The 15,599-nt window shown below is 51.1% G+C and overlaps 1 protein-coding gene across 5 annotated transcripts in view; it reads right to left on the bottom strand.

The window, feature by feature from the left end:
* The window catches only part of Cdyl (chromodomain Y like), a 210,398-nt gene that overhangs the window by 5,959 nt on the left and 188,840 nt on the right, over positions 1 to 15,599 (bottom strand). For 4 of the 5 annotated variants that reach the window (XM_021260721.2, XM_004847754.4, XM_087181127.1 and 1 more), the window contains 3 exons: positions 11,146 to 11,402; positions 9,689 to 9,861; positions 3,769 to 3,979 (listed from right to left, as the gene is read on the bottom strand). In XM_021260721.2, the coding sequence (XP_021116380.2) occupies positions 3,769 to 3,979; positions 9,689 to 9,861; positions 11,146 to 11,402 (641 nt within the window). Of the gene's footprint in view, positions 1 to 3,768; positions 3,980 to 9,688; positions 9,862 to 11,145; positions 11,403 to 11,553; positions 11,574 to 15,599 lie in introns of those variants that run through there. The other variant, XM_087181129.1, reaches the window with a different exon arrangement.

The following is a 15,599-nucleotide window of genomic DNA, read 5'->3' as shown; positions in this document are numbered from 1 at the left end:
AGGCTCCACTTCCCAGTGCCTGTGCCCGGAAGGTGCTGAAGTTCAAGTTCCTGTCATGTTCCCCAGGTCTGCCCCTCCCCTGCCGCCCAGTGCCTCCATGCGTCTGCCTGGACCCAAACGCAGGCAGAGGGCAAACCCGAGAAATGACTTGGAGTGAGCCTCACACATCACGCTGACAAGGCTTCTTCACTGCCAGTCAGCAGCAGTGTTAGGAAGCAACCCACTTGGGGCAGTAACTCACGATGCACTTGAGGAACCTGCTGGTCCTGACTCTACCTGGAGTTGGACAGTGTCTGGGGTGCCGCATGGTGGTATGGGTAAGACAGGCAGATGCGGCCCCACATCTCTCTGGAGGGCATGAGCATTGCCCGGGCTGGACAGACGCCCCAGCCAGGACACCCTTGCTGCCCAGCTGCCGGGAGCGTGACAGCGGGGACCCAGAGCTGCCCCTCCGGTGGCCTCTCCGAAGATGGGGGCTACTGCACCCAACAGCCAGGTGCAGTGCAGACACCTGTGGGCGCTGCAGCTCTGGGGTGCACAGGCTTTGTTGCAGCTGCTCAGCTTCACCTCTGCCCAACCCTGTTTCCTCCCTACACTTCCACCGACGGTGATACCAATTCGTCAAAGCTAACTTGCCAAAATCCACCTCGGCTACCAGAGAAGCTACCTGGGGCGGCCGACCTCCAGACAAAGCTAATCCCCTACCTGCCCCTGCAGCTGCAGGAGGGGCCCCAAACTTGTCACGGGGCTTTCTGGGTGGAGGCCCTCAGCCTCCTCTGGTCATGTGTGCCCGAGAAAATGCCCACAGGTCCCTACCGAACAGACACCACTCCCTTGCAGGGAGATAGCATGTACTTCTCTCTCCAAAACTGCCTCTGAACACCTGTCCCATTTCCTGTCCTGCATCGCCTCCTTCCCCAAAGGGACTGCAGGACGGGCAGCAGGTGCTGATGAGGCTGTGGGAAGACTGGTGGGACCCAGGCCAGGCCCGATGGCGAGTTTGTACGGGAGAGGTGATTCACCTGGGAGATTCTGATCAGGCCCCTGGCAAGTCCCGGCCCCAGGCAGCGTGGGGAAGGTGGGGCGCAGGCTGGTGGAGCTGGAAGGCAGGAGTGTTGGGGGTGACTGGAGGGGGGCACAAGATGCCACGGGGGCTGACGGCCAGGGCCAGACAGGGGACCCAGGGCAGCCCCTGGGGTCCTGGGAGGCTGTGCCACCCTCAGGAAGGAGAGCTTGCTGCAGCGGAGCGAGCGCTCCAGAGACCCAGGTGTGAGCACAGGATGCGATGACCACACAACAGAAACCATAGCCAAGCCATAGGGTTTGGGGGCCGGCGGCCGAGGCACAGCTGGGACCAGATGCACACTCCAGGGGGAGCACAGGCGGCCGCTCACCCACACCTGTGACTGGCATGGTCAGCTGCTGAGTGGGCGAGTACACCCGACGGGGGGCAGGGACTGCACTGAAGCCTCCCTGGCGCAGAGGCAAGGAAAACCCTGACAGGGGACATACCCAGCCATCGCCCAGGGCAGCAGGAGCGGCAGGTCCAGGTCGGAGTAACACTGACCACGGGAGGGCTGTGAGGCCCGCAGGCGGTGGAGCCACAGGAAAGGGCAGAGGGCTGTATCAAGTTCCTGTCTGTGGGGGCATCCACCATGGAAGGGGCCCTGCATGACAACACGAGCCAGCTGGGCTGCTGGCTGAGGCGGATGCATGAACTAGGTGGCCGTGGTGTGCGATGTGGAGCTCCACTGCTGGACCCAGGCTTGGGAAGGTGAATCAGCTGTCAGTGCCCGAAAGTCCAGCCTGCCAGCGGGAGACGTCAATGCTAAGCCACTGGGCCACAGCATCCTGAGGATACTGCCCTGTCGGCACAGTGACTGCACTGGGAACGGACCCTTCCTCCAGGTCTGCGGGTCCTGCCCCCAAGTCCTGCCCCACCAGCCTCTGAGGATCCCAGGGCCAGAGTACCGGGTCGACCAGAAGACTCTCCTTGCACCTTGGGGCCTGCGGCCAAGTCACGGCCGCACCTGCAACAGCTGTGGCCAAGGGAGCATGGGCGCTCCTGGAGGATGCACAGCTGTGCACAGTGCACTGCACACCTTGCTTCAAGGTCGGGTCTCCAACAGGAAGGAGAGCAGCCCGCACAGCAGGAAGCAGGGGCCTCTTGGGCTTCCCTGTCCAGTGTGCAACGGCAGCCATTCTGGCCCAAGCAGGCATAGGCCTGAGCCCCTGGGATTTCACAGGACGACACACTGGTCTCCTGAGACGAAAAAGAATCCAGCAGCAGAGTGGCCAGCTGAGCAGCAGAGTGCGGGCTGCGGGGTCGGCCCTTCCAGCTGGGAAGCAGCAGCTCTGATCAGGTGTGGCAGTGGGGCTGCTGCTTCTTCTATCTTCCTCCTCCCCTTCTCTGACTTCATTGACAGAATTTTCTCCTTCTCCTTCTCCTTCTTCTTTTTAAAATCTTTGGGGTACGCTGAAAATTATGGAAAGTTGACTCGTGTTCCAAAGACAGTCCTCCTGGCCTCCCCCGGCTCTCCCAGGTCAAGCTGCTGCCGAACACCTGCTCAAAGCCAGAAAGGGACACGGACACCATGCCGAAGCGCTGGCCTTGCACAGCTGCGCCCTTCCTTCACTAGGGCTGCATTCAGGCCCACGCTGCGACCCCATCTGAGAGGCAGAGTCCCACAGGCGGCTGGGTCTGCCTGAGACGGGCTGGGACCACCCAGAGTGAGGCAGCCCTCCAGGGAGCTCCAGAGAGTGGCGGCTGCCGTGGCCGAGCGCGTCAGGCCAGGGTGCACTGTGGTCGACGGCTCCGTCGTGAGCCGGTGCCTGCCGCCTTCTCCACCGCGAGCAGGGAGGGGACACAAGCACCCTTGTCCTTGCCACTCACTGTAACACTCTCAGGCGGGTCCTGCCCGAAACGAGAGGGTTCCTGCCTAACGGATCCCGAGTTTCCGCCGGGAGGGCCCTGACCCAGAGCTGTACCACAGGCCCCACTGTGGGCTCTTGCTGCCCGCTGCAGGTGGTGCTGTGGGCACAAGGCCACCAGCTGCTTCAGGGCCCTCCCCAGCTGCAGAGCCACCTGTCCTCAGGCACCCCGCACACCACGAAGGTGCTCTGGAGCTCTCGGGGAGTGGGAGTGGCCAGGCGCTGCCCTCCTGCACCACGGCCAATGCTTCTCTGCCCAGTCCTGTTTCCTCTCTGCCCCTTCCACGGGTGCCAACCACCCAAGAATTCTGCCCTGTGCCCAACGTGCCTCGGTGTCTGCCACCAAGAGCCCAAGGGGACGCACCTTTTGCCCTACCTCAGGGTCTATGGAAGGAAGTGCCAGGAATCACTTGTGAATTACGAGCTACAACAGAAACGCCAAGTATTATCACAGGTGGACTCATTGAAACAGTCAACGAATCAAAACCACAACATCATATGGAAAAACTTCCTCTCATCTTTGCAACTTTACTCATTTACTCCTCATGTACAGCTTTTAGGTTATTAGGTAAAGAGCTTTTCTACTGCAAACTTCACTGTTTGGGTCACAAACTGGGCATTACTGACAGTGGCTATGGGTGGTAATCATGCAAAGCTTCTTGGGACTCCTTAGGGGAAGATGCGAAACAGTATCACAATGTTCCACGAACCAGAGCAAATTACAAGTGTACTAGAAGGAGAGTTCTCACATGACATATTGTATATACGGAGAAAAACAATATCCAAATCAGATTTCTTCAGGATGTTTTCTACAATGATTTTTAAAAAGGTACTCACAGATGCTCCTCCCATAATCTTGGGAAACATAACGGTAGAGCAGCCATCTGGACTCTGTCCGAAGGTAGCATAGGGTGTTTGAAACCAAGCCTTTTCATTAGCCCAAACCACATCACAAAGAGGCAATATGGATGCTCCTAGTCCAATGGCTGGGCCATTTACTGCTACAATAATAGGCTTCTTAAACTGAATGAAAGTATTCACGAAGTTTCTAAAATGAAAAATAAATGGGAAATTACTCAAAACATTGTATATTTGAGCAGATAAAAAAAAAAATCTACTATGGAACTCAATTTACCAAGAATAAACCCTGGAAATCATGAAGAGCTGAGATTTGTTTGAGACCTTCCCCCAGAAGTTGCAGGCTGTGGACTTATTTGCTGCGTGGTGAGAAGGCTTCAGGTAGGCTGGGCACCACACAGCGTTGCAGTGAAGGTGGTGGGCTGACAGCAGCAGCTGGGACTGCTCTTTAGTTTGCAGTTGGCTCTTGGGTTCTCTGACCAATGCACCTTGCTCCTTAACCCTCCCCATAAACCCATAACACTATGGGCTTCGCGTGACCAGTCAAGGGGCCATCCTAGAGGACACCTGGCCGGGCCTGCTGTGACAGCAGCGGCTGGGGTCTGGCTTTGGTATGGGACTGCAGACAGCTCACTGTTAGGTGGAAATAACAGCTGTTTCCTGAGTCTGACCCGGTGACCTGGGGGACTAGTATACGGCGAGACTGGCCAACAAGATCAGCAAGCACAGGGCCCCGCCTGCCCTCCAGTGCACACCCACTGTGAGCTGGTGCCTCCCACAAGGCAGGAGCTCAGAGGGGCGAGCAAGGCAGGGAGGGGCAGGCAGCCACACCCAGCCAAGGCGGTCTGTAGGTCTGCAGAGTTCCAACTCAGGGTGCTCCCTGCTTGGAGGCTGACTGTGTGCTCAGAGCGGGTTTCTTGTTAGGACGGAACACGATGGGAAAAAGGGTAAACACGGATGGAGCAAACAAAGGCTGATCCCTTCTAGGCCTTCTGAGTTCTGTCACAGAACTACAGAATAAACAGTGCTTTGTGCTGGGCTGGATTCTAAACCCGAGCCCATCATGAGCACGCGAAAATAGCCCCCCAGTTTCCACAATGCAGCAACTTAGAAGCCGGTGATTTGCTTAGATCTCTGAAAGTCATGACGTGGCACCTCAGGCAGCGCCCCTCACCCCGAGACCCCAGCAGGTTGGGCCATGGAGTTTCTTGAAGGGGCAGGATGGCGAGGTGAGTGGGTTGTGTGGAGGGCAAGGGAGAGAAGGGGCAGAATTCAGCCCCAGGGTGCAGTCAGTGAGGGGCTCCAGGCGCCTCGAGGTTTACAGGGCCTTTGCAGTGACCAAGGATGAGCTCATTCACCTGAGTCGCAGGGAGGCTTCTTAAAGGACAGCAGCCAAGGCACTGCTAGAAAATCACACTGGGGTTTACCGAGCCTCTGGGGCTCAGGAAATTGGCCTGGAGGAGCCAGCGAAGGACTTCAGGGTGCTGCCTGGGACAGTCTGGGGTTGATGACAGGGGTGAAAAGCTGTTTTCAGTGCTGCTTCTGATGCCTTCTGCAGGAGGTGGAGAGGATGCTCCCCAAGTTTGTCTCTCCCAGGTGCCAGGAGTGGCTCCTCCAGAGCTGACATGGAAGCCACGCAGGGGCATGTGTGTGCGCGCATGGGAAATCAGCACGGAAAGAAGGATCAGAACTAGTGGAATAAAATGGCTATGCAGACAAACAGTAACTGGAATCTACTACTTCATGCAATACTGGTCTCTTCCCACATCGTTCGTATAAAACAAGATGAGAATTTTCACTTAGGCTGGAGAAATTTTAATTCTGCCTGGGACGATAACTTTGATTGGACATGTGCCTCTTCCTGGGAGGGAGGGAGACTTCGCCAGCACACCCAGAAGTGAAGATCTCCCGTCTCCTCTTCCAGAGAGAGGCACTTTCTGATGGGAAAGCACTGAAATGGCAGAGAAAATGTGGCTCACACAGAAAACTGCTTATTTAAACAACAACAACAAAAATCCTAGAAATTCCCTGCCTGGCTCTGATTTCTTAAGGCCTCAAAAATTTATTAATTAGCACTTTGAGCTACAAATCAAGCCACAGTACTTGGAGAAGGAGGGAGGGACTGGCCACTGCTTCCGCTGGGTGTATTTACAACTTAAAATCAAACTCATGAACATGTGTGTGTGAGATGCAGTACTGAATTCACACGTTTCTTTTGAGTTATCTGTTAACTGAAACAAAGACTGTGCTGCTCTGGCAGGGAAGGAAAGGGATGTCCTTGTCACGTAATTAGTTTAAGAAGATTTATAACTAAGCAGAATTCTTCTTGGGAAGAACATTTACTAATTCATAGGCAGAAAAAAGTTAGATAATAACGTAAGAAAAGAGTCTAGGAATTGTCTGGAGAAAAGAGGCAACAAGGATCTACTTTTTTTCCCTCGGTACCGGGGACTGGATCCAGAGCCTGTGCACTGAGCTACATCCCCGGCCCTTTTTAATTTTGGGGCAGGGGCTCACAGACCCAGTTTTAACGGCTACGTTGCTGCCTCTTCCCAGCTTCGATTCACTTTCAATGTCTGGACAAGAAAAAGTGAATGTGGGCCATGGCAAGTTCTAGTGGCAGTTTACGTGCCGGCTTTATTTCCTCTCCAAATCCTCTAATCAGGGATCTGCTCACCCAGAACCCCCTTCCCTCACCTCCCTCCTTCATGGGAGAAGGCGCCTCACTTCGGGGAGAGGAGCCCCCGCTCTGACCTGCAGCCAGGGCAGCAGCCAGGGTTCCCTAGACTTGCAAAGCCTCATGGTACATCGATGCCCAGAATTCTGTTTCAATCACTCACGTGCTGGATACTTCATTACAATTAATCTGCAAACTGGTTATCACCAAATTCTGATCACGGGAACTGGCTGCCCTGGATACCTGACAACTGATGTTTAATCCAATCTTCCTCTTTCTCAGTTTTCTTCTGGAAACTTGCTACAATGAGGTCCTCTGCCTCAAAGCTTTAAGAAATTGGAGATAAGATGCCACAGGAAAAAAAAAATGTACATAGTAAGAGCTTTTGTGTATAAGCCAATCTTATCCATGTAAAAATTAATTTAAATGCAAATGAGCAAGAGAAAAGTTAAGTGAATCTGGTGTAACTAATTATTTTTCTGATTCTGCCAGAGTATATTTAGAAAAATTCACATTGACAAAAATATAGTCTTTTAAAGAAGAAACAAGCAGGCTCTTTCCGAGAACCAGTTCAGCTTCTTGTGGAGAGCAAGGGGAACAGAGCAGGGGTGGGAGGGTTGGCAGACATGGGGCGGGGAGTGACAGGAATCAACATTTAAAGCTATCTACAGCTCAAGGAAGGAGGTCTCCATTTAATCAGCCTGGATTTATCTTTTCTGTCTCACTGATCTCGACACCATGAGTCAGCCTCGAGCCTTGGCCACGGGAAGGGGATCCAACACTGCAGGAGGAGCAGGCTGGGCACCAATGAGACCTATAAGCAGAGCTCAGGAGAAGGGAGCAAACAGAGGAGGCTCTCACTGGCTGTCGGCTCGGCTCCTCCCTACAGCAGAGCTATGAAAAGCACCATATCATGTGTGAGTCTGGTGTGAGCGAGTAGAAAATGTAGTTACCACGGCAGGCATAATGGTTTGTACTTTTAAAATGTACCTTACGTGGGGGCCGGGTATTTAGCTCGGCAGTTTCGCTGCCTGCTGTGCAAGTGCAAGGACCCGAGTTCGATCCCCGGTACGGAAAAAAAAAAAAAATTGTACCTTACGTCACATAGTTTGTCCCAAACAGGTGGGTTAAGAGTGAGGAACACCTACAAGTGGGTGCCAGATTCTACTGTCCAAAAATGATGGACCCTGTTTAATTAGCTTAAGTGCAGCAGCTTAATTCCAAGTTGATGAAGAAGATGGTGCCATCGACTACCAGACCACAAGTCTGAGATTATTTAGGAGGCCAAAATACTTAAGAAGGTCAGAGTATAAAATTTCAAACTACAAGGCCAGGGATTTAGCTCAGTGGTACTGCACCTGCCTCACAAACACAAGGTCCTGAGTTCGATCCCCGGTACGCCCCGCCCCCAAATCAAACTATTTCTATAAAATAACTATCATTAAAAATGGCAATGCTCAGAAACATTAGGGAACAACCTCCTAGATACAAGTGTATATATATATTAATTTTGAAAGTGATTAATATATTACAAAAGGCCAAGTAACTCCCAAGTGTGGGGATCCAGGATTCCGCCGATGGGCGGTCATCTCTCCAGGAAAGTGGCCCTGCCATACCTCAGACTCACAACGGCGGCAGCAGAATCCAGCAACCCAGCCCTGCTGTGCACCTTGACAGCAGTTGAGGGGACCAGGAAGCCCAGTGGCAGGAGGGCAGTGCTCAGACCTCAGCTGACAGAGCCTGCGAGCTGTCCACACCTCAACTCCAACTCTGTGAGGATCTGGAGTCTTAGAGCAGAGCCATCCCATTTTACTGCCATTTTGCAAGCCCGCAACTCTAGCTTTTTATCCTTGATGAATTAAAAAGGTAAACACAAAAGATTCTTAGGGGTCATCAAGGATATGTGCTTTTGAAAGGTGAGTGGGGAAGTACAAATCTTACTGGTTGATGACTGGTTTCATTCACTGTACAGAAAATTCACCTCTGAAATATTAGATAGGTGTTTTCATGTACAGTGATCAGCAAGATGAATGAGGGGATGTGCTGGCAGCAGAACTGGGTGGTTGTGGGGAAGGCTTTGGGAACTCTTACTACGGTGGTGGAAAATCTAACAGTGAGGGTATAAAGTATGTCAAAGTCACACTGCTGGATGAAAAATGCAAGCTGCAAAGGAACATGGGATAATTCCACTTATTTCATAGAACTATAAATAAATCTGTATTATCTGTGTATAGGAAATATGTATGTGAAAATGCTTAGATCAAGAGGCTACTGCACATCATGGTGGCTGTCAGTAGTAATATACTGATAGTTGAAAAATGCTAAGACTGAATTTCACATGTTCACACCTCCCTCAAAAACACTGAGATGGTACATGTGTTAATTAGCTTGAGATAGCCATTCCACAATGTATGCATGCTTCAAAACATCAGGTTGTGCACTGTAAGTATAAGCAATTTGGGGGGTGGCTGGGGTTTCTGAGACAAGATCTTGCTTTGTAGATTAGGCTGGCCTTAAACTCACTATTGTAGTCCGTGTTGGCCTTGAGCTCTGTCTCCTGAGTGCTGGGATTGTAGATGTGTGCACCACGCCTGGCTCCCGTATAAGTAATTTTTATGTCATTTAAAAAGTAAAAAACCCTTAAGAACAAGTCTTTAGAAACAGGATTAGGAAGACATACAAGTGAGTGGTGGAAGAGAAAGGGAACTTCACTTTTCAGCCTCTGTTGTCTAGTTTTCTGTGTGGTTGGCACTTAGGAGGAGCCTGAAGAAAAATGTGCCCTGCCTGTACTAAAAAGAAAGATCTCTCCATGTGGTCTCATGAATTGTCACCAAGCCTAGGCAACTGATTTCAGAGTTAAGCAAGTGAAGTTAGTATTTGGAAGAGAGTGCGTTTTTCTTTAGGGTGAGGACAGAACCCACTTGCAGCGCAGATCAAGAGGCCTCCCTGTGCCTGAGACTGGCCACGCTGCGTTCTGATCACCAGCCCTTCCTGCACACTTGCTGGCCTCAGCCGGCCTCGAAGCTGGTGCTTTGCCCAAGGCAAGTGGCAATTGATGGCAGGCCCCAAGAAAAGACAGATGTTCTAATTAATTTTGCTACCAGTGTGTCTCAGAGGAAGATGCACATTTTCTTCTCAAGGCTTGTCTGGGCTTTCGTTCTCGGATCCGTACACTAAAAACAAACACCCAAGCCAACGTTCACACACAGTGTTGCTGCATACCTGATCGCCTCGGCCATTTTAGTGCTTTCTCTTTTCCGGTCATCTGTGAGACGCCGTATGAAATAAATAAAGTCGAGACCGCAGCAGAAGACGCTGCCGACTGCGCTGAGCAGCACCAGCTTGCTGTCATCGGCCGCGGCCGTGTTCAGAGCACTCTGGACTTCTTTCATGACCTGAAAGTCACCACAGGTTCAAGCGGTCAACAACATTCTGGGCACAGACTCTTACAAGCACTCTACACGGGGCGACCAAGGGCTGCAGGAAACACGTCCAGCCCAAGGGGGCTCGTTCCATCCACCACGACTTAATGTTCGAGTTGGGGTACTGGGATGGCGTACAAATACAGCCACATACAGAATTATAAATAATTAGAGAGACACAGGAATCCAAGTCACCACGGCCTTCAGCCAGTGCAGTTCTCAGCAGAAACTAGGCAAGTTACACATCATCTCTACTGGGTATTTCTGCAGTTTGGACAGCAGGTGGCACATTCAACCAGTTCAAAGAAAGGCGTTCAGTTTGGTTTATTTTGGCCATCCCGCTCCCCTTTTAAACCATCCTACCACGCTTGGGATGCAGACCTAAATAGTTTGGTGCACAAGTGCATTGAAGTCAAGCATATTGGCATGGGAAGGTTATTTTAGAAGGGCACAGAATCAGTTAAAATGGTCCCTAGAAAGCATTAAAAAATAACCAGCAAAGGGACCCTGCAGTCTAAAAATGTACCGAGGCCCGGCCCTAAACTGGTTTGTTATGTGACCCTGGCCAAACACGGGCTTTCTGTGGTTTGGTTTTCTTGTCTGGAATCATCCTGCCCAAGATGCTCATAAGCAGAAAACAAGCGACCCTCGAGCTGGGAAATGCTGCAGTATGGGGCAGATCCAAACACTCCTGCTTCCAGAGACGCTGCAGAGCCGAGTCTGAGACTCAAGCACTCGACTCCCCGGGTCTCTGGAAGCTGCCTTCCTGACTACTCAACACGACTGGACCTCTCTGCCACTGTGTGTCCTGCTACAATGCCGTCACTGGGTGAAGACACAATCTCGGAAGGGGCTGGGACCCAGGGCATTTTACTCTTGTTTGAACAAAGAACCTATCAAGAGGGGATGAAGGCTAAAGTAAAGTGTGCATGCACACGCTTGCCATGTGACTTTAGGGAGGCCACAGGCTCCCTGGGCCCCATGCCTTATGGATGAAGAGCTCCTGACCTGGAAGGTGACAAGGACAGAGCCCACACCCAGGAGATGGAGTGGACATCAGCACACGCCTACTGCCTGTCACTGCAGCCGCAAGTCTGAGGTCACCTCTGCCCCCTACCTTCCGGTGGGCCTCAGGAACAGTTAACCCTGGAAGGGTTAGAGAGCGCACAGAGGAAAGCACCAACTCTGCCAAGCAGGCTGGGGAAAACGGGTGTGGAGAAGCAGGAAGCACAAATCGGCCCAAGGAACGTCTCTCACCTCTGGATTTAGTGAGTTATTCTCTGATGATTTTGTGGACAACAAGATGTGGGTGAAGCCATCCTGCTTCCTGACGACAATATCTCTGTATCTGTAGGCACTCTCTGTTTGCCTCACACTGAAACGCAACCGCTTGTCAAAAGGCTGGTCTCTTCTGTCGTCAATAAATTTCCTTTTCCCGGCTGTCACTCCTGTAACAGACGTCTGTATGTTGGTTGTTCCATTGGCTGTGAGCGCATCCATGAACGGAGACGTACCTGCCAAGAGTGTGAAATCACAGTGCTGTGTGATGTCCTACATGAGGCCACTGCCCAGACATCTCTGATTCAGAGCAGAATGCACACCACAAACCCAGGACCTAAGGGAGGCCTCAAGAAGGTTAAAAACCAGAACTTTCAGAAAGTCTACCTTTAAAGTAATCATTTTCCTTCAGTGCCTACGAAGGAAGTCACAATCTTGCTGATCTGGCCTAAAAAACAAAGATGGAGAGGTACTTACTGAAAGGAAGCTACAGAACTTGAGACTTCTGAAGAATGGAACTGGAAAAGAATGGGTCTCGTGGAAAGTAACTACTTTAGGTTTGAGAAGTTGAAAGGAAAAGGGAAGCTAACTCAAGAAAATACTATCAGAGTGAAGGACGTTTGCCAGATTCCCTTTTGTGAACGCCAGAGGGACCTGCGTGCACGTGCACACACACACACACACACACACACACACACACACACACACACACACACACGAATGCAGCCATCGACCTGCTCTGCAGGCTGAGAGGAGCGAGGTGGTTGCCACTTCAGGCACCACCCTGGAGAACGGTGTGGATGGCCAGCGCTCTTCCCCGGCACCGGCTACTTGTAGGCCAGTCCACTGCAATGGTTGTTTACCAAACAACCATTTGAATAGCTCCAGACAGCTCTCCCTCGTCTCGACTGGCCACATAAAATGTTCCCTCATGTGTCACAGAGCTCTTCAACATCAACAAGGATGACTTTCCTCTTTCGTTTTTGATGCTGGGGAAGGAACTGGGGCTTCATACACAGTAGGTAAGTGTTCTAACACTGAAGCAAACCTCCATCTTCTAACTTAATCTTTTATTATCATGAAAGTGAGGGGCTTGACACTTTATACTAGAGCTACCAAGATGGGCCAGAGGAAGACTTCATGTAGGAAGACAAATAATTATCTTCCCAGCGATCTAAACTGCCTAAATATTAGCTAACATGGTAATAAATGTACAGAGCTTCTGAATGGAAAAGAGAAGGAAAGAAATGTGAAAATCACTTCAGGCTTTACTAATAAAATTAGTAATGGTAAAAGTTTTCTCAAACAAAAATCATAAGAAATAATAAATCAGGGCTGGGGATGTAGCTCAGTGGTTCCGCCGCCTGCCTCGCAAGCACAAGGACCCAAGTTCCATCCCTGTACCAAAAAAAAGAGAAATTATAAATCAGGAATCTTTCAGAGTGAAAGAAAATAAGCCAAAATCATCAGAGAAGACCTATAAATAGACATTTTAACAAAGCCAAGTATTTCCCTGGTAAGACAACTTGGCCTTCATTCCGTTGGTAGAGAAATGGCATTATCTATTTTAATCTTTGGAATTAAAAAAAAAAAACGATCCTTTAAGAAGTTCAAGAGTAGTAACACAATGCCATGTTTTAAGAATCCAAGGATATAAAGAGATATGTGATGAAAGACACCTCCATTTACCCAGGACCCTGTCCTCCACGGACAGCCCCTGGGGCTGGTTTCTCAGCATTCTCCTACAGAGTCTTGATCTATATACAACAAACAAACAAAAAACCAACCCCCCTCCAACATCTCTCTCCTTTCTACTCTTTCAAAAAACACAGTGGCAGCGCACGAGACATGACGTTGTGTCTTGTACACACGTTTCTAGCAGAGCACCTTGGGAATTTGCTCTCCATCGGGACAGTTTATTCTTTTTTCTTTTGGTACTGGGGATCGAACTTAGGACCTTGTGCTTATGAGGCAGGTGTGGTGCCACTGAGCTAAATCCCCGGCCCACTTTATTCTTTTCTAAGGCCATGCAGCAGCCCACAGTATGGATGTCCTAGAATTCATTTTCCCAACCCACACTGGAATAATGTTCAATGATTTTTAAGAGTATTACAAACAGTACAGCAATGGGTAGGCGTTAGCCCATCATTCCAACGCTGGCAGTTCTACCGGTAAGGTCTCGAAGGTTTGTAACCCGAAGTATTGCCGACTGAACGCCAAGCATTTGGTACGGCATCATCATCAGGATGGAGTGGATCCTGAGCAACTTGGGAAAGTCCTTTTCTCTTTCTTTAACCTTCATCTTTTCTTCCACCAGTCCTTCGCCTTTCTGTTTCAAACTTTTCCAGTCTTTTCTCCCCAGAAGCCCAGTAATCTGCTCTTCTCCTCAGCATGGTCCTCTATTCTCATGCACAGTGCTGCCTCATCCAGTCTATACTCGCTGTGGCCTTGTCCACCATTCCTTCACCTACTGCGATCAGAGCTCGAGTCAACACAGCCAGGCAACTTCTGAGTCCAGAGAAACAGGCCTGGGTGACGCTGAGCCCCTGAGCCCTCCGGCAGGAGAGAGAAACATCCACGGGGGCTGACGAGTTGAGGCAGCAGGGGAGGGACTCCTTCATCTGGGTAAGATGCTGCAGGGCTTGGGGTGGGGACACAAAGGCAGGCTGGTGTCGGGTGACAGCTGGACTGAGGAAGAGCAGGTGTGGGAGGAGGGGCCTGTCCTGGCAAGGACAACGTGGGCATGTGCAGAGGGCCTGTGCTGAGGGAGGGCAGGTCAGAGGTCTTCCCTACACTGGGCCTGTGGTCTTCCGAGAGCGTCAGGCACAGGAGCCGGACTACAGGACAATGAAAGGCACAAATGTTAAATAAAAGCCATAAATGTTCATTCAATCAAGAAATGGTTAAAACAGTGTTTTCTTAGGTGCCAGGGATTGAACACAGGACCCTGCACTTGCAAGGCAGGCATGGTGCCACTGGGCTACATCCCCGGCCCCAAAAAGGGTTTAATAGAACCCCAAAACACAATTCCTAGGTGATGCTGACATGAGGACTTTCCTGGGTCAGGAGTAACTGAGGCAGCAGGGAAGCCGTGTGGAGGGATCCACTACAGGGATGGACTCGTGGTCACAGGCCGGATGGGGACTTGGGCCTTCTCAGCAGGCATGTCCCACCTGCAGGGCGCTGGGTCTCCAGGAGTCACTTAGCCCGAATCGGACTTTTAACTGATGCTGTATCGAAGTGCAGAAAGGTCGGTATCATTCATGTGCTGAAGTCCTCACCTCCACGGTGGTGATACAGGGAACTGGAGCCTCACAAACGGGACCCTCGCCTCTGAAGGGCATCACAGACAGGAGAGCCAGGAAGCACGCACTAGATACCACCTGCCAGCTCCTTGCCTTGGGCTTCCCTGTTTACAGAACTGAGGGAACCGATCTCTGCTGTCTAGAAGCCACCCGGACGATGGTGTCTGTGACAGCAGCCTGAGCTGACCGAGGCAGGTGCTGACCCCTGGCGGCTGCATCCTCTAGGACAACTCCAGGCCGCCTCAGGGTCAGCCTCTGCTACCCTGAACTTGTCTTTCTTTTCATAGCATTTTTTATTTCTCTGTTTAAAAGCTACAGACTCCTCAAACTCTCTGAGAACTTTTCCTTCTGCGGAAGCAGGATTTCCAGCCTATCATGCCCACGTGGCCATTCCCTGTGAGCTTCAGAAAAAGCCCCACACAGTCTTTGAGAAAACAGTGCCTTTGAAGCTCTCCGTGCTTCTGCAATTTAGAAATGGATCAGTTTCAGCTTGGGCTCCCCAAGACTACTGAACTGGGTTTTTGGCCTCTTGTGTAAGAAGTATGTTGGCTTCCTGTATCACTGAGGTCCCTGCTGAGTCTGATCCTCTAGGGCCTCAGTGCCTCAACCCCACGCGGCTCCCAGAGCTCCTGTTTCCCTTCAGGTGTTTAGGAGCAGCAGTGCTCACGACAGAACCGAGCTTAGAACCACAGGCCACCAGTGCCGACACCCCAGAGCAGGGTCCCTGTTTCTCTCGCTCACTTGTGCATCCCCAGTGCTCACAATGCGTGTAAAATAGTTACTGAGCAACAAATGAAGCCCCTACAGTGCAGATGCTTGACTGAGAGACGAGAACTTTTGCGACCCGCCAGACACCACTCGGCTAGCTGATTATGTCAAGCCAACCTCAACACTTCAGAGCAGAACCGACTGCTATGACTAAACCAAAGGTGAACCCGGAGATTCAGGGAGAAACATCCTCCGCGAGAAACTGTGAGTGCAGGGTGCCTCCGGGACCAGCAATTCTTGGGGAAACAGAGGTTCTGAAGTTGTCGCTGGAACTGACAGTTCCTTAGGGGTTGGGATGCAGAGCCTACCAATGCTTTCCTGTGATTTGGTTAGGAAAGAAACCTATTTTAGTGTCTCTTC

This window comes from Heterocephalus glaber, unplaced genomic scaffold (assembly GCF_053883595.1).
Source record: "Heterocephalus glaber isolate CG9 unplaced genomic scaffold, H.glaber_assembly_v1.0 deba00001472, whole genome shotgun sequence".
Classification (NCBI taxonomy): Eukaryota; Metazoa; Chordata; class Mammalia; order Rodentia; family Bathyergidae; genus Heterocephalus; species Heterocephalus glaber.
This window is presented reverse-complemented; position numbering and strand designations above follow the sequence as displayed.